Source organism: Lepidochelys olivacea (genome assembly GCF_965140295.1).
Source record: "Lepidochelys olivacea isolate rLepOli2 genome assembly, chromosome: 4".
Taxonomy (NCBI): domain Eukaryota; kingdom Metazoa; phylum Chordata; order Testudines; family Cheloniidae; genus Lepidochelys; species Lepidochelys olivacea.
The window spans coordinates 76697950-76725116 of record NC_140414.1 but is presented as its reverse complement, the minus strand read 5'-3'; the positions used below and the strand labels follow the sequence as shown (position 1 = coordinate 76725116).

General features: G+C 39.8%; 1 protein-coding gene across 6 annotated transcripts; it reads left to right on the top strand.

Annotated features, from left to right (window-relative positions):
• Positions 1–967: 967 nt before the first annotated feature.
• Positions 968–26607, top strand: LOC311519625 (kynurenine/alpha-aminoadipate aminotransferase, mitochondrial-like). 6 transcript variants are annotated; one of them, XM_084626304.1, is made up of 15 exons: positions 968–986; positions 1193–1255; positions 3959–4060; positions 5268–5433; positions 6488–6620; positions 8413–8487; positions 10477–10686; positions 11039–11104; positions 12127–12209; positions 13016–13112; positions 13851–13912; positions 14916–14980; positions 20270–20376; positions 22411–22512; positions 24618–26607. In XM_084626304.1, the coding sequence occupies exons 3-15, from the start codon at positions 3994–3996 to the stop codon at positions 24657–24659; spliced, it is 1275 nt and encodes a 424-aa protein (XP_084482430.1). In that variant the 5' UTR covers positions 968–986; positions 1193–1255; positions 3959–3993; the 3' UTR covers positions 24660–26607. The 6 variants fall into 6 exon arrangements, 5 of the variants coding, with proteins under 5 accessions (XP_084482430.1, XP_084482429.1, XP_084482431.1 ...); XM_084626303.1 differs by lacking the exon at positions 968–986 and adding an exon at positions 1027–1073; XR_014711329.1 differs by lacking the exons at positions 968–986; positions 20270–20376 and adding an exon at positions 1027–1073.
• The last annotated feature ends 560 nt before the right edge of the window (positions 26608–27167 follow it).

Here is a 27167-nt window from a genome sequence, read left to right as displayed (position 1 = left end):
GACAAGTAGTAATACTTGGTGGCATGGGCCCCTTGGTGAGGGCCTTACATGCTAATTGCACTTCCTCCTCTCTCCACTGTGGAATATCAGAGCTAATTTTGATTTCATTAGAAGTCTAGTTATAGGCTGCTGAGCTCACTTTGGGCTGACAGTGCACCAGCACTGGGGCTCCCCTACTACAAGCTGAATTCACCTAAGAGTTGAAATCGCTGAGTGTTGTGTTAAGTAGTGGGGGAGCTTGAAGATATATTGTGGAGCAGTTTGCGGGACGGCTGGTGAAGCAGTTCGACGCGGAGCAGTGTGTGGATGGCAGGAGCTGCTTGTGGGCCGTGGAGCTGAGTGAAGGAGTTCGTGGGGCGGCTGGCGGAGCGGAGCGGGGCGCAGCTGAGCGAAGGAGTTCGTGGGGCGGCTGGCGGAGCGGAGCGCCGCTATGGAGCTATGGGGTGGTCAGCTTCAGATCATGTAAGGTGCCTCTTACCCCCGTCCCATTTCCACCCAGGTTGGGAGGTAAAGCTCTGCAGATAAACTTTCGAACTCTGGGGCTGCCCTGACCAGGGACAGAGACTTTTGGGGCATTGGACTTTTGGGACTTTGGGTGATTTGGGGTTGCTGGACTCAAGAACCAAAGGGAAAAGGGCATGCCCCAATTTGCCTGGGGTGGGTTTTTTTTGCTCATGGGTTGTGTTATGAATCCTGTTGGTGGTGTTTCCCCAACATAATGCCACATTGTTTCTCTCTGTTATTAAAAGGCTTTTGCTACACTCAGACTATGTGCTTGCGAGAGGGGAAGTATTGCCTCTTGGAGGCGCCCAGCGGGGGTGGTATATATTTGTCCCAGGTCACTGGGTGGGGGCTCGAGCCGGTTTGCATTGTGTTATTGGAATGGAACCCCTAGATATTGAACCCGGCCCTTGTTGCTGCCAACTCTGACAGGCAGAAGGGTTACAGAGGTAATGCAGGGATGTATGAGGACAAGCCGGACAAAGGTGATTTTCCTTGATAAATAATTTACAGTAATTTCAAAATAACTATTTAGGTAAAGTCTGAAGCACACTGATGATGTGAAAGAGAGTGTGAGTATGAGGAACTATGAGATTATTGTATATTTTCTTGTAACCATATTAGGAGTAAATCTCATTGGGTTATTATTATAATTAATTAATTATTGCTTCTTTGTGTTTGGCTGCTGAAGGGATGCCTCTTCTGAAGACCCTACTGATTCTCTGGTCTTTTTTCCTACTCCACATCCCTTTTGGTAAGTTTTATTTCTAAATCATTAAAACTTTGTTTTTAAAATTGTAATTTCTTTCATTTTTGTTACATGTCACATTTTTAAGTGTTGTAGTTACCTAAAATAAGTAGTGCCCAGGTTTGTTTGTTTTTTTTAAATCAAGACTCAACAAATTCCCAAGATAGCCCACTTGATAAAATTGACCCTTTGGGGAAAATCTCCATTAGTAATGTTGTCTGGAAGTTGCTTCTCATTTAAAAACAGCATACTGTGTACTGGCTACAGACTTCACTGTGATTTTCCTCAGCTTCTACTGGCAGATCCTCAGCTGGTGAAATTTTCACCGAGGATGTGTTCCTTAGTGTTTCCTTCACTTCTACCTCTATTTCTCCAGTCTATTCCCAACTTACTATTTAGGTCTGTCTATCTTGCCACAAACTATTTTCCAATCATTTTTACTACCTTCCTGTCTCAGTGACTGAATTTTTCCAGAACAGCTCTTTAGCAGGTTCTTCTTTTCCACAGAGGTATTATAAGGGAGGTGCTTCAGTGTCTATGTATGGCTTGCAGGAACAAGCCTATAAGGGGAATTCTAGTTTGCACTATGTGTCTTCTACACCAGAAGAAGGTGACAAAAGTATTGCAAAGCCTCCCAGGGATTATCTTGTATAGAAGGCCTCCCCAATAAACTCTATGCCAGCTCCTGCAGGAGCCCCAACAGAACAGCAGAGGTGTGATTGGGACATTCCAAGGCATGCTGAGGGCATGGCCAGCATCGGGGCCCAATTCTGGGGCAGGCGACCCAGGCTTGGGGTGTTGTAAGGTATGCAAAAGTTTAACAAATAGAGGGGAGGCACCGAAGATGCTTCTTGCCTGGGGTGCCATTTGGTCTAGGGCCGGCCATGGCCAGGACATTACTATAACTAGTTATTTTGCAGTGACAATAGCTCATAGGGATCACTGCAGCTGGGGCCCAGGTTAGGGCTGTTCTAATCTGCTCTGTGCCCCCTCTCCCTGATTGGGCGTAGCACTAGCGCATGGACCATAACACTTAGCGATGCGACTGCTATTGCAATGTTCATGGTAGTAGTAACAGGTAGAAAACATGTTTTGATTTATAGAACATATCATGAAATCATTGAATAACAGAGTTGGAAGGGACCTCTGGAGGCCATCTAGTCCAACCCCCTGCCCAGAGCAGGACCAATCCCAACTAAATCATCCCAGCCAGGGCTTTGTCAAGCCTGACCTTAAAAACTTCTAAGGAAGGGGATTCCACCACCTCCCTAGGTAACGCATTCCAGTGTTTCACCACCCTCCTAGTGAAAAAGTTTTTCCTAATATCCAACCTAAATCTCCCCCACTGCAACTTGAGACCATTACTCCTTGTCCTGTCCTCTGCTATCCCTGAAAATAGTCTAGATCCATCTCTTTGGATCCACCTTTCAGGTAGTTAAAAGCAGCTATCAAATCCCCCCTCATTCTTCTCTTCCGTAGACTAAACAATCCCCGTTCCCTCAGCCTCTCCTCAGAAGTCATGTGTTCCAGACCCCTAATCATTTTTGTTGCCCTTTGCTGGCACTGAATTAAATGTTCAGATAAGTCCTGAAATGTTTCATAAAAGTAAAAAGTGAAGTGAAAAATAACTATGTTACTTCCTTCTGGGCATAGATAGAAAGCTGTCTTAGGACATCTCATTTCTCTCCAAAATGACCATTCAATAAAATAAAATACAAATATTAGACAATAGGAAAGGCAGGCTGGGGAGCAGAGAGAGGCTCAGGCCTTGGAAGATGGTTCCAATTTTCTTTTGCCATCTAGAACAAAGCAAAAATGAGCTCCTTTTGAAGTTCTGGTGGGAAACTGGTGGTTGTGGTCCTTGGTAAGACAAGGTGGTGAAAGACAAATGCACTTCTCGTCTCCCTTAGGAAGTACAAGCTGCCTTAAATGGTACCATGTCAGAAGTGCCTCCACATTTTCCCAGACATGCACACAAACATTAAACACACTCTAATGGGCCAACTGTAACACAACCACAAACAGTAACCCCAGCTTCTGAACAATAGACTCTCACTAGGCATTCTAAATCCAGCAAGGTCCCTTTCTTACCCTGCCCCTAAAATTATGGAACCTAAACCTCCTTATCAGGGGGTAGCCGGGTTAGTCTGTATCCACAAAAACAAAAAGGAGTCCGGTGGCACCTTAAAGACTAACAGATTTATTTGGGCATAAGCTTCCGTGGGTAAAAACCCCACTTCCTCAGGTGCCTAAACCTCCTTAGTGGCACTCTAAAAGGCACAAACAGCACGGACACATCCCGCTGCCTCCAGCTGTAGGGAATCAGTCCCAGATATAAGGGGCCGAATCCCCGTTTAGGGGAAACCCAAGATCCAGTCTAAAATCTTCCCCAAACCTCTTCATGAAGTAATAAACCTGCCAAAGAAACATGATGTCTGTAAAAAGCTGGGTCATGAGGCTAAAGGATCCAGTCATTTCTTTGTTTAACATTTGTATGTAGCCCCTGAAGCTCATGACCCCTCTGTAAAAGTATTCTGCCAGGGGATTTTTTCTTTTGTTTTCAAAGCTAGCATAAACAGGTGGAATAACCAAGAAGGCAGAAACTAAACAGTGCATGATTATTCATTGCATTTAGAAAACAAATCAGACACACGCTGAAGAGTAAAATGCTTTCCTTCTGTTCCCTTTTCCATACCGATTGCCTGATAGACCCAGAGAACTAGGTTGCTGCTTGTATCACCAGCATGGATTACTCCCAATTTCTCTCAGCAGTAAGTGCAGCGAGAAAGGAAAATCTTATAAGACTTACAAGTGAGTACAAAATATTTCCCCTTACCTGACTGGTATCTTCCATGTACTATTGGCTTCTTTTCTGTGATCAACCGGGATAACTCAGCTGAAGATTGGGAGCTACATCCAAAAGATTTGAGGGTAGTGACTAGGATGCTACTTGGGGTATTTTATAGTCTTTGTAGGGTGCTGTTATCAGGCAAGTGAAATTTTCATCTCAAGCTTTAAATCAGTTCTCATTCCACCCAATAGAAGTCAGTGTGACTCAAAGCAGAGAAACTGAAGCATTCATTCATTCTATAGTTCTAGGACTATACATTAATCGTAAGAGACATCCACAGTTACCTCTGGAATTGGATTTTTGTGGGTGAAGAGCGCTTTAAATTTGGCAGAATTTGGCTGATTTTGGAGCACCAAATAGACTGAACTAATAGGAAGCAATTTATTTTTTATTGGAAAAGTACTGAAAGGTAATAATGTTAAACTCTTTTACAGTATTCACACAGAAAGTCTCATTACTAAAGTGACACTAACTTAACAAAATTGTTGTGGTGTATTAGATCCTTCATTTTCCATGCTTAAAACCTGGAGAATATCATGAAGCATGTAATCCAAAGAGATGCCTACAGTTTATTTCAAAAAGTTTGTGCTAAACTACCTGGACAGACAGTAGCTTCAACTACAGTAGCTTCTGACAGCAGTTAGTAAATGAAAATGTTCCATCCCCAAGTCAGCCTTTACACAGAGTTGTCCTTTGTAACTTTAAAAGAGTAAGATCATCCGCCTAGAAATTAGTAGAGAAGGGACTAAACCAAACCCCAGACATGAGATGCTTCCAGATTTCAGAGAAGTTCAAACCTACATCCAAATTTAGCAACTCAGTCCATCTCTAATACTTTATAGCTAATATTTCATGTATGTCCAAATCATAGCTGGCAATTCGTCAAAAACTATGATGGTATTGGCTTTTCTACAACTCTTCACAAAAACATGACATTTTTATTTACTTGCAGCAAGCAAAAACCTTTAGAAGATAAATACTGAGCAAGAGAGAACAAATGAGAAGTATTGTTCTCACAGGAAAACCATGAATCAAGAACATCACATATTTACTTTAACATTTTACTATAATTTATTAAAAACAGTTGAACACCCTGTAAGAGTGCACTCTCTATTTCTTGCAGTGTGCAATCTCCAATGGATGATTTCTTCGTTATGTTCACTACAGGTAGATTGACAGAGAAGAAACCCTCAGTAATCATGATCTCTGGAGGCATGCCAAATCCTAACTATTTCCCATTTAAAACAGCAAGTTTCACTATTGAAGATGGAACCACTATTGAAATTGGGGAGGCATTGATGAAGAGAGCCCTCCAGTATTCCACCACACAAGGGTAGTTTTCAAAAGCGACATGACATTTCTTAATCAATTTGGTATCAGGTCGAAGATTAATAAAAAGAGCTGATCTTTTTAATACAATACCCATTTACTTGAAGAGAATGAATTTAAGTGATTGAATTTTAATCTTCAATGTAAACTGGTTCACTGTTCATTTTTCAAATCATTTTTCAATAATTCATTATTCAATCATTCGTTATCCAGCAGCCTGTTTTTTTTATTGTAAGGACTGAGCCAATCAAAATACAGAATTTCTGCTCCATGGGGAATTCTGATATTTCAATGTTTTCATTACAAATTGGGCACAAAAGTCAAAATATTTAACCTTTTCACAGAATGAAACATTCTGAATTTTTTCTGTTTGGATTCAGCCACAGGGCGAGATTGTGATGAAACCTGAAAGATGGAGTCTGGCAAGGAAGCCTGTCCTATTAGGGAGAATAGGGGCATGAAAATACAGCTCCCATCAGGTACCATGGTGACATAGGCAAACAGAAATTAACATTCACCTGACCTGAGACAAAATACTTCATTTCAATTTTGCTGACAGATAATTCTTAAGGAAGTTTTCTTTTCCTGTGGAAAATTTCAACAACCCCCTCTTTCAATAGGAAAATGTTTCATTCCAAATTTCATCCTACTTTGGTTTTCATTTCTGAACACTTATCTCAGGTACCCTAACCAGTTCACCAACTGCAAACTGTCATATGAAACAGGTTAATTTCAATCCATGACTGTTTGCCTTAGTGAAAACTGAGAACTGATCCTGTAGTCTCTAACTGATACACAGTCTCATTTAAGTCAATGATGGAACTACTTATAAGAGTAAGAACTAATAATGATACTAAGGATGTGCAAGATCAGTCTCTAAAGTAAGCACTTCAGGATTTGATCCATAATCCTTTATATTTAACAACAGCTACACACAGATTTTTCAGAAATCATGTTGCATCATGGCTGCAAAGGGACACTACTGAGTAAATGTTTCTGTAGTTTATGAAGTGTTATGGATACAAATGAAGAATAAAGGAATAAAACTTTTGTTTCAGAATTCCAGAGTTGTTGTCCTGGCTAAAGGATTTACAGATGAGTCTCCACAATCCTCCCACTGCCAAGTACAGTCCTGATCAGGGCCAAATGGAGATATGTATCACCACTGGCAGCCAGGACGGCTTGTCTAAAGTAAGATGGAAAAGAGAATCAGTACTTGCATGGCAATGCTACATAAACTATATAGTTTATTAATTATACCTTCAAAGTTTAGTTCACAGGGAACACAGCCCTTGGTTGATTCCCTTCACTCCATTTCAAGTAATATAACCTTCCCCTAACACTGAAATATTAATAAACACAGATCTGCTACTTGTATGAAGAAGTGTGTTTAATTTATTAGATATTTTGTTCAATGGCACAAAAGCTTTCAACATGTTTTCACTTAAGCAACTAATTTTGAATTGAAAAAAGTGCTAGTTTATTATACATCTTTTATACAAAGGAAAAATTATCCAGCATGGGTGAAATCCTGGCCCTGTTGAAGTCAGTTGCAAAATTTCCATTGGCTTCCATGGGGCTAGGATTTCATGCTCAGATTCTGTTTGTACTTGCCTTATTCAAAGCAGTAGCCTGATTAAAATCATAGGATAACTTGTGCGAGTGAAGGTTATATGCATGAATAAGGTAAGCAGGCCTTGGTTTCTATTTATATTCCAATTGACTTATTTTATAATTATATGGTAAAAAAGAGAAAGTAAGCAATTTTTCAGTGATAGTGTGCTGTGACACTTTTGTATTTTTATGTCTGATTTTGAAAACAAGTCATTTTTAAGTGAGGTGAAACTTGGGGGTATGCAGGACAAATCAGACTCCTGAAAGGGGTACAGTAGTCTGGAAAGGTTGAGAGCCGTTGATTTAATCATGTTATACCAATAAAATAAAAACCAGCAGGATCTTATTAAAGGGGAAAAGGCATAATGCCACATTTATTGTGAATACAGAAAGAATCATAGTAAGCAGTTAGTTAGAGCTATAACATTCCATTCAATTTCATATTTATTCACACATTCATTCATATATACACACACACACAGATTCTGCAAGGTTGTCATCATAGTTACCAGCCTTAGAGTTGTTCATGCCAAGCCACTGGCCAGTTGGCCGGGACATGAGGAGGGAGCAGGGCTTTGTCAGATGCTCATCTGATGCTCCTGGAAGTTGGTTTGCAGAATCAGACCCCAAAGTTCTCACTTTCTAGAGTCCATTTTTATAGGAATTTCTTCCTATGCCAGTCTATGGGAATTGCTTCATCATGCTGTTGCTGAATCAATCAGCAGATGGCACATTCCTGATGGCTCCGTGCTGCCAGATGTTATCTTGTTCTTTGGTTCTCCCATTCTTGAGGCTGTTGGGTGGATTCCAGTCTGCCCTCCGGGGGTCCTCTGGTTATTTCCACTTGACGCCTTCTTCAGCCGATGGACACTGGATTCTTAGGCTGGCACATCCCTGATCATTCAGTTATTATCCACACCAAGCATCCATCCACATACATCCTCTATCTCTATTTTAATCACAATTGTTAAGAAAGCAAGATGAATACAACAAAAGGGAGGGGAGTCTCTGGGTGCTGTTTCTGTTGTTACAGTGTATTGCTTTAAGTCTCTCTTTGTGTGAGTAGTTGTTTTACAAAGAATTGCTTTGAGAACAGACTCTGTCTTAGAATGTACTAACACAATTAGCAGCTTGCAAGTTTCACACATAGAGGGAGAGAAACAGTACCAAAAACCAAGAGACCTCTTAATTAGTAATACCCTGGAATTTAAACTATGGGGCATCAAACTCATTTGTGATTTTAACACAGAACTTCTTTAATATGATCCAACACTCAATACAAATAATCCAACCAGAGTATATAGCAATGTGTATAATATTTAGGAGGAAAAGTCAGACTGTTGTAAAAGAAATTATTCTTATTGGGCAGGTGTTTGATATGCTTGTCAATCCTGGAGATAATGTCCTTTTAGAAGATCCCTGCTACTCCGGGACTCTGTCAGCAGTGAGTATTGGTTATGTCTGCAAAGCAGTGCAAAGTTCGTCCTAAAGTCAAGATCAAGAGGGAAAGTTTGCAGTATGTGATTTCTCTCACTGATTTAAGTATGCATCACATGTGGGACACATCTATGGCTATCTGGAGAGCTATACATTGCACCAGAGACAGATCTGTTTATTTCAGTAGTCTTGGGTACATTTTGAATAGTATCTCTCTCAGCCTCCACCTGTGCACATACAAAACAAGGCAATATGCAATATGTGCGTTCACTTGGCTTTCATGCCCAATGGATTTTGAATGTGTAATTTTAACACATGTAAACAGGTTTTTGACTATTGAAAGCAGGGTGGATTGATTTATATCACCCAATGGAAAGCCTCCGTTTAAATAACTGACTTTAATCAACTTTGAAATTCAGTTATTTCCTAAAGAAAGGTTAATTCTCAGGGGTTGATATAACCATTAAAACATGTTGATTTACAACTAAGTAGATCCTTTACACTAGATTTGGTACATATTTTTGTACATGGTAAGTACACACATTTACTTAAGCAATTATATAGCTTTATATTTTCAGATTCTTAACTCTACATTTTAAGTATGTTAGAAAACGGTGACTTATATGCTTATTTACCAGATAATTAACTTCTGCTCATGATTTATGTCAAGCTGCATTAGGATAGTAACTGGGATTTAATTAAAACACACAAAACAGCCTATAACATTTAGGTTTATTAAACAAAACCACCTTTACATTCTGGGTACATAAACTTCTCAAAACATGTTTCACATTTACAGATAAATTATAACAAGTTCAAGCCTCAACATATTTTGTATTAAATTCAGATTTCATTTTAAACATGTTTATTTTAAAAGAGAAAAACAATTTTAAAAACAGCAACATCAAAAATTCCAATTTAAATAACAAAGTTTTCCCAAAAAAATCATTTTATCTGCCCTGACTGAAAGTGTGGACACAGGTGTTTCCAGCTACCAAGTGTGGACACATACATATGTGCACCTGCAAAAGCATGATGAATGCACAAGTGAAGCTTGGCCTTTGGAAAATGACTTTGCTATCTCTGGTGTTCTTGTATATGACTATCTGAGCCTTGAAAAGTTTTCCATGAAATGTAGGGATGCCTCAGGCTGCACTGAGGCAAAGAATGCCACCACACTGCAAGGCACTCTTCATTATATGATAGCTAGGGATCCTAGTGCCTTGAATGCCTAGTGCATAACAAAACGCTGTGACGAGTGTATTGAGGAGTTCGGTAATCCTTCTAGAGAGCCCTGGAAACAGCTACCCAGCTAATGCTCCTACATAAAATATACATTTATTTGACATCTCAACAGAACCAGCAACTTTTTACCCAAGTAAGATATCCCATGCAAAAAAACCTAACCAAATGCAAAAATCAGGCTCCTACTGTAACTTACTTGCATTACATGCGTGTGTTGTCATATTATCTATATGTACATGTATGTATATACACAAGTAATGCAAATAACTTATAGTAGGAACCTCACTTTTGGAATTTTTCAGACTTATGCATGTCAATTCTTTACCTTAATTGTTGCATTCAGAGTTTGTTGCATGGGATATCTGTGTAATATCTTTTTTATGTGGAAAGAGTTGGTTCTATTAAGCAATCAAATACATTGTTTTTACATATGTAGCTGAGTGTGGGACCATTAATTGGGACTACAAATAAAATATGGACTATGTGATGAGAAAGATTTTGGGACATAAACTTGAGATTTCCACATTACTTATGAGTAACCACATCAGTGGTTTTGTAATGTGCATTTAAGATTGTTTGAGTCAGTCAATCTAAGTTCCACAATTTTCCATTTCAGATCAAATTTAAGGTAAAGAATTTTTAATTATTTTGATGAAGCATGCACAGAAGTTCTATGGCCTCACTGACTATTTCTGAACTGCTCATTGGGCTACCAGATTGTGTGTCATGTCTGTCTTCTTTCTATTAACAGCTGAAACCACTGGGCTGTAACATTATCAAAGTCCCTGCCGACAAGCACGGTATTATTCCAGAAGCTCTGAAAGAAATTCTTTCCAGGTGGAGACCAGAAGACGCAAAAAAGCAGAACAACAATCTCCCCAAGTTCCTCTACACTGTTCCAAATGGTAGTAATCCAGCTGGAACCTCACTGACTGCTGACTGCAAAAAGAAGATATACCAGGTATTCAGTAGGAACCTGACATCATCAGGGTTTTCATAAAGAGAGAACATTTTCTTTGCTATTAACCAATTTATAATACAGAACTAGAATGTTTTCCCCATGATAACATGTTGAAATTATAGAAGACCCCAACTGCAAATATATCTATTTCTGTTCCTTGTCATCCTACATGGCCTACACCTGGTGACATATATAACGATAGCCCCAGCGAGCCACTCAGTCGTTTACCCTGTAGTCAGCGACCACACCACTGTCTTCTTCTGTATATTAAAATATCACATAATAATTGCAGAAAATAATTGACAGTTTCAAGACCTGTTCCTCTTTTTTTTTTAATTTGGCCTCTCTTTAGCTTGCAAGATGTTATAATTTCCTTATAATAGAAGATGATCCATATTATTTTCTTCAGTTTGAAAAGGTAAATATTCACTTGTGCTTATTTTTATTCCTGTCACACACGCTGTCACTTTGACAAGGAGAAATACATTTTCAGCTGTCCAAGTTTAAATAAAAATGTTTAGGTGACTACTGTACCCAACAATCAAACATCTTGCATTTTACATATGTTTTGGCAGACAGAGAATCTGAGGTTTCAACTGGACTACTATCATGCTTTCCTACACAGAAAGAGTTGCAGATTAGTTGTTCAGTAGTTAAAGACATTTATTAAAATATGCACTGTCAAAGGTTAGAGGCCCAAAATATGACTCACCTTAAACTTTCATTAGCATGACAGGAAAGTTGGGGCAAATGCATGGATACACATTTGAAATAGTCTAACACCCAAGTGCTTGCTAATGTTAGAATGTGAAACCCACTTGTCCTTATATGGGTGCAAAAAACCAACACTGCACACATGTAGGCGTTAGAACTGCTTAAGTGTGTACATGAGTGTTTGCACCTGTACAGAATGGGTGTAAATGTGTGTGTGTACATACAGATGGATACAGTGCTATCTCATGGTGCCATACCAAGTCTATGGTTAAGAAAGGTTCAGACCATAGCACTCACTCCAGAGGAGCACACCCTACCGTGGGAGCAAGCCCACACTTCAACAAGGTACAAAATGCACCACTCCACCCACCACTGGACCCAGCCACAACTGTTGGCTAAAGTAATGTGGAGGAGAATGGTTAACATAGATTCATCCCAGGTGCTGCTCTTATCCCGCTGCTCTCTAGCCCTTTGGGGAGACTTTATGCCACCGCTTGCACTAGCTTAATACAGTGCCCGCCCTTATCACTTTGTACCTGCCCCTGCACAGGGATGGGCACAAGGAAAAAGAAGTTGCTTGCTGTGCTTGTTGCCTCAAAGCCAGTCACAACATAGTCCAGAGTATTTTGTTTTGTTGTTGACAAGAGTGAGTCATATTCCAGTATCCCAAATCATTACCTCCCAATAAAATAAGGGCCATAATAAGCTACTTTTTTATATTTAAAGACTAAGGCACCAACATTTCTGTCAATGGATGTTGATGGTCGAGTGATCAGATGTGACACTTTTTCTAAAATTATCTCTGCTGGGTAAGTCCAATTTCAAAATGCTGTGTGATATGTGCCGTTCTACCAAAACATTATCGTTCCCTCTACATAGCTCTGATTAAAAAGAGTCTCACGGCTTTTACTTTTATTGCTGCAAAAATATTTTGAAACTAGAATGTCACATGCTGTAAAACAAACTTTGGCTATACCATAAAGCTCAGCTGAGGATGAGCATGAGTGCCCTTATGCACAAAGAATTGCTGTGTGGGCCCTACTGCCCCCCTGGTTTTTTTTCTTTGCAGTGCCAAACCCTGTGAAGCACTCTTTAGGGTGTCGTGTCTTCTCCATTTTCCTAAACATCAAAGCTGCTTTTGACACTTTTTCCCCTCTCTAAATTCCTTAGGATATTGGGAGCTGTCCTTTCTTGGCTGAGTTTTGAATGGCCAGCACCAAGCACCCTGTCATTGCTTTAACACCGCAAATAAGTCTGTTGTTTTGGGAATCCTCTGCTCTCAATCAGCTGCTTTTTATCATTTAACCCTGTGCGCTCCCATGAGGCATTGTCCCTCAGCCTGTCAACAGAGCCTTAAATTCTATCCCTATGTATGTGCTAATTTCTTTTGTTATTTATTTTATTTTATTTTGTGTTGTGCTCTTTATAAATATATCAAACCGAGGCAGAGCTGCTTTACACGATGCATAATAGAACTGAACAATTGGATTTGATCAAGATTCACTCATCACAAATTTAGTGATCTATCAATCAGATACTAACAAAGGGATAATGCTGAACCCATGTAACATTAGTGGACTGTACATCTTTGTATTAATGCTTTTTTCTCCCCTAGGTTGAGATTAGGGTTTTTAACAGGCCCCAAACCTCTTATTGACAGAGTGATTCTGCATATGCAGACTTCAACGATGCACACCAGCACTTTCTCGCAGGCAAGTGCCATTGCACAGTTACACAATTATTTGACTGGACTGTTTTTAAAAACTAAGTGCTTGATCCTGCTCTGCATACAGCACAGCAGGAGAAATAGCAGAAAAGCACCCATATGTATGCAGGTGAGTCTACACCACATGCTTCTCAGGGATGCATTCATCAATGATGTGTGCATCCTGCTGTGCTTGGAGTCAGGAGTTATATTGCCCAGCGGTATGTAGGCACATGAAGAGGTGAGTGCCACACTAAGCGCTTTCCAACAGAGGATCTTTTTACAGAGAGTAATGCATTCAGCCTCTGCAACATTAGTACTACTAGCTGTATTCTAAAGATTGTAAATTAAGGCACAGAAAAGCTTTAGTAACTTGACCAAGGTCGCGTAAGACATGTGGTACAGGTGAGATTAGAACCCAGATCACCTCACCTTCAGCCCTCTGCTTTAGACACAGGACCTGCTCACCATGCGACTGGTGTTAGACACCATGGATTAAATTCTGCACTCCAGTACACCCGTACAATGGACGCCACTGAGAGCAGAATTTAACACGGTCATGTCATTCCGGGAGTAGTAGTGGAAAAGAGGACAATTTTGAAAAGTGAATGGCTATAAGCCCAGTACACCTGTGGAACTCTCACTTACAGGGACTCTCACTGAAGTCAATGGGCTTTGCAGAACTGGCTCTATGGCATTTAGGTTATGACATTAACTTGGATGTTTTCCTCTCTCTCTCCTATAGATCCTAATATCAGAACTTCTTCACAAATGGGGGCAGAAGGGTTTGCTGGAGCATGCAGACAGGTACTATAGTACTCTAGTTTGTGATTGTTTTTATTTCATACCTGGGTTCTATTCCCAGCTCTACTGCTGCTCGGGGAAGTCACTTAAACATTCTGTACCTGAGTTTCCTCATCTATAAATGGGGATATTATTCCTACTCTTTAAAAGTTGCCTGAGATCCATGTATAAAAAAAATGTTACATAAGTGCTATGTATTATTATTGCTATTAATAAAGTCTATATTAAACCTCCCCCCAACCACATTAAATCTCCATTTATGATCAAGTCATGAATCCACAAAAAGAAGGAAATTCTGAGCTGTATTTGTTGAAGGCAACCATCCACTAACCCTTTGTACCATTTTCTGATATATTGAACCTTTCATGAGACTTTCGCAAAAAAAAAATTTTTTTTCTAGCTAAAAATAATCCTATGTTATATAGGTCTGTTCCAGGGCCTACTAAAGTCAATGGAAAAAACCACATTGTCTTCAGTGCACATTGGATAAGGCCCTAGATTGGACACAGAAGGCTGTTCCTTACCCCAAAGTTATGGTGCTACAGGTTGTACAATGTATCTGCCATAGTTATTTTTTCCATTTTAGAAAATCCACTATTCAGAATGTCTCTATTTTTCTCATTACCTGCTCACTGCTCCATTGTTCACCAGTATTTCTCCACTGGGTTTTTACTATCTGTTCCTTGTTTTCATGGTCTTTCCTAAGTATAATGGGTAACAAATAATATCCGAGTCCAACTTTCAAACCCATGATGGTTGAGAGGGTTCAGAGTCAGGCTTTACAAGTCCTTCTTCCTGAGTTGTCTTTGTTAGGTTATTTTATTTACTTACTTACATACAAAATTGAAATGCATGTAGAAAACCATATTGATAAGGACAGTGATCCAGAGTAGCACTGATTTCCAATGAAACTGTTGCTGAGTTACATACAAGGTAGTATTTAATAATTGTATGACTGACTCATGTCCCCACCGTTCTTTAAAATAACTTATTTATTTGCTTCCAGGGTAATGGAATTCTACAGGACCCAGAGAGATGCAATGCTTGCAGCAGCAGACAAGTGGTTAAAAGGTCAGTGAATGCAACACACACTCATGAACACCAATTTAGTTGTGTTAATGTACACACAGATAGCCATGGAACACCACAGATTGATAGATGGTAGGGCAGAAACTCAAAGACCAGGATAATGTTTAACTTAGAGCTTGTGAACATGCCGAAGTTTCACCATTTTAACTAGAGGTGCAATGTTGCATTTATTTAGTTAAGCCAAGCAACTTTGCGTGTGCACACTTTACATTGGTTTGAAATCTGGTTTACATCAGATAAGTTACCTCCCACTAAACAACAGTGGGGATGACAGAAAGCAGTTGGTTTATAAAAAAGAAAATATAGAGCAGAGTAAAAGGTGCACATATTGATTAGTATTACCTAGCCTCTAGGTTCTGCTATTCATTGACTCACCTTTCAGTTCCGATTCCAACTCCTATTTATCACCTGCACTACTTAAAGGCCATAATGTAGACTCTTATGGGAAAGCTCAGGAATTTGGCAAGGTTGCTTTAATGACGTTTCTGAGGAATGCTTCACTCAACATGAAGAGGAGTACTTGTGGCACCTTAGAGACTAACCAATTTATTTGAGCATGAGCTTTCGTGAGCTACAGCTCACTTCATCGGATGCATACCGTGGAAACTGCAGCAGACTTTATATACACACAGAGAATATGAAACAATACGTCCTCCCACCCCACTGTCCTTCTGGTAATAGCTTATCTAAAGTGATCATCAAGTTGGGCCATTTCCAGCACAAATCCAGGTTTTCTCACCCTCTACCCCTCCCACCCCCTACTCAGAGTTGTCACTTTGGATGGGCTATCACCAGCAGGAGAGTGAATTTGTGTGGGGGGGTGGAGGGTGAGAAAACCTGGATTTGTGCTGGAAATGGCCCAACCTGATGATCACTTTAGATAAGCTATTACCAGCAGGACAGTGGGGTGGGAGGAGGTATTGTTTCATATTCTCTGTGTGTATATAAAGTCTGCTGCAGTTTCCACGGTATGCATCCGATGAAGTGAGCTGTAGCTCACGAAAGCTCATGCTCAAATAAATTGGTTAGTCTCTAAGGTGCCACAAGTACTCCTTTTCTTTTTGCGAATACAGACTAACACGGCTGTTACTCTGAAATCACTCAACATGGCGGGGAATAGAGAAGAAACTGGGTACAGACTCCAAGTTCAGGGGGATGGCCACTCCACAAAGATACAGCAAGACTGTCTTGGCTGTCTGAGATAGAGCAGCCTTCTCCCTATTCACCACCCCTGCCTCTGGCCAGTTTTCCCCTTTAACTTCCCCCAACTCCAGAACAAACCTTGTAGATGCACCTCATTGCCGTTGAACAGGCCCAGAGGAGCTCGTTAGTCTCCTCTTTGTCAGTGTGAGGACATGCCCCTTCACAGGAGTGAGTAAGGTGAATCACTCAGGTGTAAATAGCTCCAGAGAGGTACTACCCCCTGTGGAGGTTTGCATGTACTGGTTCAAACTGGTTCCAGAAACAATAGACAAAGAAAGTTTTTTTTGACATAAAATAGCTGGGTTTAAACTGACTGAGGGCCGTCTTTCTGATCCTGCAAACAATTTCCACAGCAAAGGTTGGGGCACAATTTATAGTCCCAGCTCTGGACTGAATCCTGGCACCTTTACTCCACTCTGAAGAAATCAGTGGACCAGAAACCATCTGGATCTCCCAACCAAGGCATATCCCCAGTGGAAAGGGAATTCCCTGGTGATTGATGGCCAGTGAAATGGCGCGCGCGCGCACACACACACACACACACACACACACACTCTGCAGCACAGCAGCATGTGCACCTTGGGAGAAAAGGGGCAGGTTGGGGATGTGGCTAGGAGGCTTCTGGCTATTCTGGAGTGTCAGACAGTTCCTTGGGGACCACTGCAGCCAGCATGTGAGTAAAAGGAGCCCTCAGGCTTATAATAGAAGCAGGTCCAGCCGCAGGGAAAATGGCACCCTGGGCAAACTTGTATTTTGGCATCCCTGGCCCCCGCTGTCTCCCTGGCCTCCCATCACCCCTGGCCCCTTCTGCCTCCCCAGGCTCCCCACTCATCCCCCGTGGCCCCCACTGACTCCCCAGGCTCCCCACTCCCTTCACCGCTGCCTCTTCCCCGCATTGCCCCGAGCTCCTTTCCATGGTCTCACACCCCAGGCCCACCCTGTTCCTTGCCTCTTGACCACAGTGCCCCGCTTACCATGGCGCTCTGGGCGGTCGCCATGTCACCCACCTATAAGGCCAGCCTTAAATAGAAGCCTTAACTATAGGGGTCACTACCACTTCCACCTATAATAAAAAGGACCACTTGGCATAATAGTTTTTCCTGTACCTGCTATGTGAAGTAAAACAATTTTCAGATCTTATACTTCATAGTGGCTTTTATATTCACTCTTTCTCAATTTAGTCTCAAAGTGGAAGGGGAAATTTTTCTGAAACTGTGAAAATTCATGGGATAGAGAACCATTCCCCATAATGCTCTGGTACTAGCAGCTCCATTACCCTGGATTTCCAGACATTTCCGCTTATGCTGTAAGATCAGAGCATATTCTAGACTTCCTTCTGGGAAAATAACCAGAAAGGCTACATAAGGTAAAAGTTAGGTAATGTTTATGGTCTAGTAATCTCAATATCATTAGGCTGTCATGCCTGTTTGTTTATTACCTGAGCTCCAGCAAGAGTTTAAAAAGGAAGCTAAACTGTAACTGAGAAGAGCTAAAATTAAAACAGAATAAAAACTAGTCTGTTGTAGACATTGACCATATAATCAAGAAGAATGGTGGAAAGAGGTGAATATGGTAACTGCCTGGGTTGTTGTTTTTGAATAACATAATCAGCAATTAATTCCACAAACGCATAGCATGGAAAAGATTATATTTTAAATTCTGGAAAAGTCAAATTAGCATAAAAACAATTGTTAAATGTACATACAAGGCACCATCACAGTAGTATCTGGGTGCACTTTATATAGTTTAGACCAGCAAAGAACCATTTCCCCAATGGGAGCATAAACTCAGTGCCCCTTATAGCTATCAAGCCATGAAACAGGAGGATACCAGCATCCTGCCTGCCGGCATTTGGCATGTGTGACTTACATGGTTGTAGAAGCATCTGAACCAAGGTGCTGCTAGAAACTAGTGTCCTTGGGCTGAAGTACTGCAATGTAGATTTTCAGGCTGGGGGCTTGTGCACATATGACTTACGGCTGTGGTTGCTCACTCGCTATACAAAGCACAGTGGATTTGACTGATCACTGTACTGTCACAATTGCACCACTCAGTGGATCCAGCATCCCATGCAGAAGGCTGATGAGGTTAGCCTCCCACAACTAAACCCACATGTTCCTACTCACCTGTATATATCTGAATCTTCTGTTATGTCAGGTGTATTGTGTATGTTTCTTTCCCTTCGACGCATGATTTTCTAGTCAGTGACTTATTGTACAGTACAGGATTTAAACCCGTAATAACCACTCCTGATCAAGCTACAGACATTGTCATTCACTTTCCTTTGGGTAAATAAGCTCCCTGGGACACATCTCAAGTACCCAGCCACCTATCTGTAACATCAATTTTCAGAGCTACAGTAAAAGGAAACTAGTTAACAAGATGTTTGATTGTCTCCAATAATCCGTATGTTTAGGATTGCATTCACAACATTAAATTAATTCTCATCTATTTTCTTGAGAGACAGGTGAAAACTGTATTATTACACAGGGGGCAGGGAGGGTTGTTTTGTGTTTTACTGTCTGTGTTTGGAAATAAGCTGCCACACAAATGGCCGGGCAACCTAGGTCTACCTGAAGATGTTGTTTAGGTTCTTTAACAATGCAGAGAAGCAGGTAATGAACAAGAACGCAGGAACTGCCAAGCAGTAAATCTTTCAGGGGATAATTATATTATTATCCAAGTGGCCGAGGAGGATGCCCTAGTAGGGAGTCTACTCGAGACCACCTAACCAGGCATAAAAGGTGAATAGGGCTTTTTATAAACAACTAACAAAATCATCCAAAGCACAGGACTTGGTGGTGATGGGGGATTTCAACTACCCAGGCGTGTTGAGGAAACAATACAGCAGGGCACAGATTATCCAACACATTCTTGGAACGCATTGGAGACAACTTTTCATTACAAAAGGTGGAGAAAGTGACTGGGGTAAAGCTGCTCTAGATTTGATTCTGACAAATAAGGAGGAACTGGTTGAGAATTTGAAGGTGGACGACAGCTTGGGCGAAAGTGATCATGAAATGACGGAGTTTATGATTCTAAGGAACGGTCAGAAGGAAAAACAGCAGAATAAACACAACGGACTTCAAAAAAGGCAGACATTAGCCAACTCAGAGAATTAGTAGGTAAGACTGTATTGGAAGCCAGTTTAAGGGGGGGAAAAAAAGCGCCAGGACAGATAACCTCGGGAGGCTGTGGAATCTCTGTCACTGAAGGTTTTTAAAAACAGGTTAGACAAATACCTGAAAGGGATGGTCCACATAATACGTAATCCTGCCTCAGTGCAGGGGTCTGGATGAGCTGACTTACTGAGGTCTGTTCCAGTCCTACATTTCTATGATTCTATGTATGCTGGTAACAGGAAGACCTTACCTAACATAAGATGATATCAGAAACGGAATGTTCTTTGCCTCATTGTTAATGAGTTTACAGCCTACCATTAAATTAACTACACTGAGGAAAGCAAACGTCAACAAACGAAGCTGGGGAGACCTATTGTCAAAAGGTGGGAGGTTACATACAAACACACGCTCTGTGAGGACTGTTTCTTCTGGAGGGGCATGTAATGCTAGAGACAGCACTTTCAGTGTGAGAGACTATGCAAACTACTACTATGCTGTAAGTCCAGATAACTTTGGCACTAATGGTTACAAAACACAGCAATCGGCTGACACACTGCATTGTATTCGTCATATGTTTGTGTTTAACGAACCTTTGCTTTATTTTATGGTTTTCTATTACTGTTAAGTTGCCAATAGATCTTACTTTAGTTAAGGTAAACTGAACTGAGTATCTGACTTATCTGGAGCATTTACTGATTAGAAAAATATAGCTTTGACCCCAAGGAAAGGCATGGAACAGGTAACTGCTTGGATACTTGTGTAAAGGGCCAAGAAGGTCGAGGTCTTCATGCAAATCAGTGCCGCAAAAAAGCTGATGGAGTAAACTCTATATAATACTATGGGTGAAATCCTGTCCCTATTGATAACAATGGCAATATTCCCATTTTGGTGTTTTCATTACAGATGCAAGATGTACTTTTATTCAATGTCCATATTTTATTTACAGGTTTGGCAGAGTGGTACGTCCCTACTGCTGGAATATTTTTATGGATTAAGATTAAGGGAATTTCTGATACATACCAGATGATCATGGAAAATGCTTTGGAGAGAGGGGTAGGGAAAGACCTAATGATAGGAAACAGCTTTAAAATAATGTAAACTTTATTTGGAATGGAACCATGTCTGTTATTCTGACTATTTATTACTGAATTAGTTGTGACTCGGGTGATGTTTTCTTAACAGGTCATTAAAGAATAAAATTTTAGTAGCTGAAGTGATGGGATCACATTATAACAAATGGGAGCTGGATTTGACCTGTTGTTCATAATACTAACATTTTACTTTCCTTTGGAAAGTTGTTTCTAATTCAATAAAATGGCACTACATGATGTGAGAACAGAGACTGGCCACAAAGAATAGTCACACTTCAAACTAAAATATGCACAGAAAAATGCATTAGGCCCTAGTCCTGCAGCGAGCACTACCCACACCCATGTGATTCCCAATTACTTCAGTGCAGCTCTGCACAAGCATTGGGGTCTAAATGCCTTGTTCTCAGGGTAGAATTGGGATTTTAATCTTTAGCCATATTACAATTGTTACATTAAAATTCCACATATAAGATGTACAGTATGTTATATATGCCATCATGATGAAAGTAACAGCAATGCAGCACCTAGAAACACTGTGGCCATTTCCACTTACTTTACTTGCATAATTTTCATAGTGATCTGAACACCAGAGATTAAATCCTGTCCCCATTGAAGTCAATGGGAATCTTGCTATTCAACTTCAAAGAAGCCAGGATTTCACTTTAAATGTATGTGTATAGAGAGTATAAATACCAAGTTACAAGAAACGGATAATCATTTGACTCTATTGATAATTAGAAAACAAAACAGAACACACTGATAAATGCTTTTTCCCTTTTTAAACATCAGATAATTTGAAATGGGTTGCAGAAATTCTGCAGAGAAAACTCACAAAAAAATTGTAAAATGTGAAAAAGTGCTCTGAAGTCCAGAAAGCTTAGCTGCAACTACACTTCGCTATCTGACTAGGTTATAGTTTTGTACAGGAGCCCATCATTCCTGTAATCAAGCTGTTGTCTTAATTTTCTTCCGATGCAAAACTGTACACTGTCCTACTCATGATCAATATAGATCACTTTACAATCACAAGGATGAAACTTACAGGCTTTTTAAAGGCCAGCATCCATTCTGCTCTGCTATTATATTGTCACATAGCCCTAGGGTGACCAGACAGCAAGTGTGAAAAATCGGGACGGGGTGGGGGGCTAATAGGAGCCCATATTAAAAAAAAAACCCCAAATATCGGGACTGTCCCTATAAAATCGGAACATCTGGTCACTCTACATAGCCCTCCATTTTATGCAGACCCCTACTATCCCCACTTCCTCCCCCTAACAGACCACAAATGCCACCTCCTTAAAACACCGACCAAATTCACCAGTTTTGTAAATGGTGCTATACTGTTGTAAATGATCTCATGTCAGAAGCTAGTCAAAAATGGGTGATATTTCTAATTTCAAATTCTGTAGGGGCCAAGTTGAACTTCTGGCACATTGAAGTCAATGAGTTATAACTGGTTACATCTAAGCTAAATTTGACTACAGGAACTTTGGGAATGTTGTGGACATAGCTGAATTTCGTGGCTGATCTGATTTTTCTCACACGTTGCTGTATTTGCTCTGCCTGTTACTCCCACCCCCAACCCCCTGCTTTCTTGATCCTAGACATGTATGTTATTCAGTTTGCTGCGCACTTGCTGAATACCCAATTACTACAAATCCAAGTTTAGCACAGCTTGACGTTTACCACTTATATCCGTTTTTTGACTAACTCGCACCTGACACGTAATTTACACCTTATTACCCCAGGGGAGCTATATTTGTTCAGTGCAGGCTGAATATGGCCCTTAGATTCTACTACACACTGAAGCAAAGAATTCCCCAGTTTGATACTAGTTGTGGGTCTTTTCTGCCTATTAGCTATGTCTAAAATGGGATAAACTTGGTATAACTATAAACAGTTTATGATATGGGATAGTGTAATGATCCCATTTTACATGCCATCCTCTTGAACTTCCTTACATTCAAAACATTGAAGTCAGTAATATCTTTCTTAGGTGTCTTTGGTTCCTGGACAATCATTTAGCTTTGATAGCTCAGCTCCTACTCCCTATTTCAGAGCTTCCTATTCTTTTGCTTCTCCAGACCAGATGGATCAGGTGAGTGTGATTGGTGGTGTTGTGCATCACAGGGGCGACTTACAGGACTAGATTCTATTATTCATGTGAATTTGTTGTTTGCATGCAGACTACTATTGGACTTGAAGACCCTTTTTCTTGCATTTCTACCAAAGTAAAACTAGCATTTATTTCATGGAAAGTCATTAGCTCAAGTTTCATTTTAAAAGTTTGATTATTTACTAGACCCACTGGGACCAAGATTCTAATTTAAGTGTAAGTTGTCCTCTTGATGTGTGTGCATAAAATTCCCATTCATGTATCCACCACAGATCCATACACACACAGTTGTAGGTGAGTATAAATCAGTCTTCTTCCTAACTGCTGCAAAAAATTGATTTTCTTTTTCCTCTGTTAAGATGGTTATTTGTTTTCTGACACTGAGTCTGTCTCATCTAAGCTTTGAAATTTACAATGCATTCTGGTGGATGTACAGATGAGTAGCAAGTTCAATACTCTTGTCCCCCTTTTCCTGCCCACTGTGAACCACTGCCTAACATTATAATATCCAGTGTTGTTTACCCCATAATCACATTTAAAATTCTCTCCAAATTATGCAACATAATCAACTCTGTTTATTTTGAATGGTGGAATAAATCATGCAAAATTGAAGAGAGATGATGGGAAGAAAGGCAGGCAACAAGGATACCTTAAAGTACAAAGTAATTTACTGAACGGTTAACAGCCAGTAGATGAGTGAGTATGTATGTCATTGCTTGATGATTAGTTAGAATCCTGTCTAAATACTAATATGTCCCCCATTATTGTCATGCCAAAGCATTTCACAATCTATAACATATTTTTCCTCACAATACTTTGTTAGGTGGACATTTTCTCCATTTTAAAGTAGGGGAGCTGAAGCACAGAGAGACTAAGCGACTTGCCCAAGGTCACACAGGATGTTTGTGATGCAGCAGGAAAATGAACCCAATTCTCCCAAATCCCAGACTAGCACCTGAATCCTTCCTTCTATCTGTCTCCAATAGTGACCAGTTTCGATGATTCAAAAGACAATGCAAGAGCCCCTATGATGGAAAATTACAAAATAGTCAGCCCACAGGGGAAGTTTGTTCCCAGCTACGATTATTTAGAGGTTGGCTCATGCCCTGACATGGGAGAGTTAATATCCCATCTATGTTTTTTGTTATCGACTATAACTATGATGGTTCTTATTAACCAAAGAAATGTCCAATCCTTTTTTTAAAGCCTCTTAAGTTTGTGATCACTAATGCCTAGTGGCTGTGAGTTCCATGGGTTATTTATGCATTGTGTATTATAAAGCACTCTCTGGGTACCTTGCTGTAATAGATACAAAATGTGATTTAGAAAAGCAGCATAGAGAGAATCTGCACCATGTTTTCACAGTTTTAGAAGACTGAGCAAGATTAGTGGCTGCTAATTCAATTTTAGGGTAAAGAAAGCAAAATCAACCCTCAACTTTTTTTACATACTTCAGTACTTCCACATGTATTTCACAAGAAGGGAATCTTATTTTGCTTTCTAACACATTTATTGTGCTACCCAAGACACAAGAATTGCAAATATGATCTCCCTGACAACTAGACTAGTTTGAGACTGACCCAGTCTGCCAGAGTAGTGGCATATTCCTCCCTCTCTCTCTCTCTCTCTCTCTTCACTGGTTGGTCCTTTGTTTACTGCAGAACAATGTCACCATATTATCACTAAGCAGATGCTTGACACACTATGAAAACATATTTTCTGATACTGACAATTGCCTTAATGCTTAAACTCTGAAGTATAAGACAGCAACCATGAGGCAAAAGTACCAGCTCATCAAGCCATTGCAAACTGGTCAAATCCAGTTATGCCTTGAAGGTCAAATTCTCAAATCAGTGTGCACTGGGGAGGAAAGGGTGCTGTGTGTGTGTGTGTGTACACATACATACATACTTTGTGAAATATTGCTGAAATGCCTTGCAGACATAGTGTTCTGAACAAAAAAGTACATGGAAAAGCTGTAGACTAGAGTGATTATTAACAGTTTGATATCAGTGGTCACTGTGTTAGTTACTGCTATCAGTATTATGTCAATTCAAACTTTTTCTCTTTTTATTTTTTCATTGCAGGCTTTCCAGAAGCTGGCTGAGCTTATAAAAGAAACTGTCTGAAAGGATCAGAACAAACTGGCATTTTTAGAAACCTATGTTCATTGACATTTAGAAATTGTGTGTCTAATTTCACTGACAAGTCTAAAGGAGTGATTTTATTCCTACTTTCTGTAATTGCACATAACTTTTAATTTTATTCTTACTGGGCAAATTTGCCATGATGCCATCAAGTACCATGATACCTGACAATAATTAGCACAGAGACATATAGTAGAACATTACATTTTCAAAGCACTGTACAAATATTAACCATTTAATTCTGATTTCTGTGAATTGGGGAAGTAACTGTTATCCCCATATTACTGAGGCATGAAAATGAGGCATAGAGTTTAACAGACTTGCTCAAGAACACACATAGGTCAGTATTCAAGTTAGAAATCAAGAGCTCCTGACAGCCACATCCACCCCCAGGATCTGACCACTAGACCATCACTTCCTTTCTTCCCAGACACTGTACGTACAAAGAGACGGGTATAGGCACCTCCTCTAGCCACTCAGGAAAACTCCCATACAATCTCTGTGTAGCAGCTAAGCACTGTGGTGCTGAGGGTCTCATGCTAGATCTCCAAACCTCAGGAGAACTTTACCCTATGTGAACTAGTGTGTCTTGCAGTGTAGGGTCTCTGACTAGGCTAGTCCCTAAGTAGTTTAAAATTAAATCCAGAAGTGATAAGTCTATGAAGTGAGAAGTCATAGCCACATTTCAGTACACCACAATGTGTTTTGCTTCAACTGATTTCAATAGAGCTATGCCGGTTTACATCAGCTGAGGATCTAACTCACTATTTCTTGTCCTGATGAGACAGAAGCAGCTCTGAACAGAAGCACCTTGGCAGGAGTGGGAAGCCCCTCAGGCAATGGAAGGCATTCTCAGAAGAGAAGGAAATTATTAGCCTGCTTGAAAGCTTAATTTCAGCAAGCAAATAAACCAGTGGTTCTTTTTTAACTGGAAACAAATTTTAAGAATCTTGTGTGATTGATGTTTTCTTTGTAAAAAGTGAAATGCACCAACCTGTTCCAATGTGACCTCTTAAAATTACAGCACACAATAGAAACTCAATCACAGCAAACAGCAAAGAGCACTTCCTTCTATAAACCACAACTCCAAAACAGACAATACTAATGTATCTAAGGATTTTATATGTATATGTTGCTAATGTAGTATCCATCCACATACATCCTCCGTAATCTTTTCTTTGCGTATCTGAGTGTAAAGTAGAAATGTAGGGCATCATGCATAAGTGCATTGTGGTCACTTTGTACTGGCTAAGCCAACATAAAACAGCCTTTATTCTCCCCATCTTGAGAGAATACCCACTGGCACAGTCTCTCTTTACTATAGGAAGGCCTGACACTTCCCACTATAGGACCCTGTTTTCAGTTGCTTGTAACGTTGCCAATCTTTAACTGTTTAGCCTGAAATTTTCCATGCCAGGTGCCTACACAGACAACCTTAGTTCTGGCATTGCCTAACTCTGAATGCTTGACTTTGCAACCTTAATGATGTGTTTTAATGTAGGTTGGTTTGTTTTGGGGGGCTTAGGCAGAGGAGTTGTATGTTTTAGTATAATATATAAATATATACATACACAAGAGAGGGAGTGCGAACTGTCTTTTGGCTAGTCTTAAGAAGTGCCTAGTCTTTGTAAGAATAAAGCAACTGTAAAGTAATCATTTAAATTCTATTTTTTTAATTTTAGAATGTTTTTTGATTGACCTCTTGATTGGTATCAAGCTTAAATGGCATTTAATATGGATCTGTATTGAAGGTTCTATACTGGCACCAAGAACACCTGTCCAAAATAGAATAATATAGAATAGAATTAGAGAAGCTGCCGCTTTCTGATAAGACTAGTTTACTGTTATATGATCTCTTAGACCCTGGTGATTTCCTATGTTAAATTCATTTATTAAAACATGTACATATTGTCATATCATTTTATAATGTATTCATCTTTAAATTGTATTCTACTTGATGAAATCCATATTAAACGTATACAGAGAGACATTGTGAACTGTTGAGTGTTTTTCCACCTGTCTCAGAAGATAATAAATCAGACTTCTTAAGGGATGATTAAATTATCCTACAGAGTCCAGACTTCAGAAATGAAACAAAAGAATGCATTTTACATCTAATAGTAATATGCGTTACTATCAACTTCCCCTTTCTTCCATTTGTTTTATATATTTATTAATTTATTATTCTTAATTATTATTATTTTTATTATTATTTTATAGCTGCATTTACTTCCCCTCTAAGCCCAGGTAATTTTTTTAACCATTGTGGCCTTCTTTTTTGATTATGGGATTGTGGCTTTCTGCTCATCTAGTAAAATATTATTAAACAATTCCCAATTGCCATTCACATTTGTCTGTTTTAATGCTCTCTCACTACTAATTTGGCTCATAATTGTTTTCAGCTTTGTGAAATTGGCCCTTTTAAAACACTAAGTATATATTTTAATGGTTTCAACTTTTTTCTGTTTGCACACCCAGATATGTTCAATA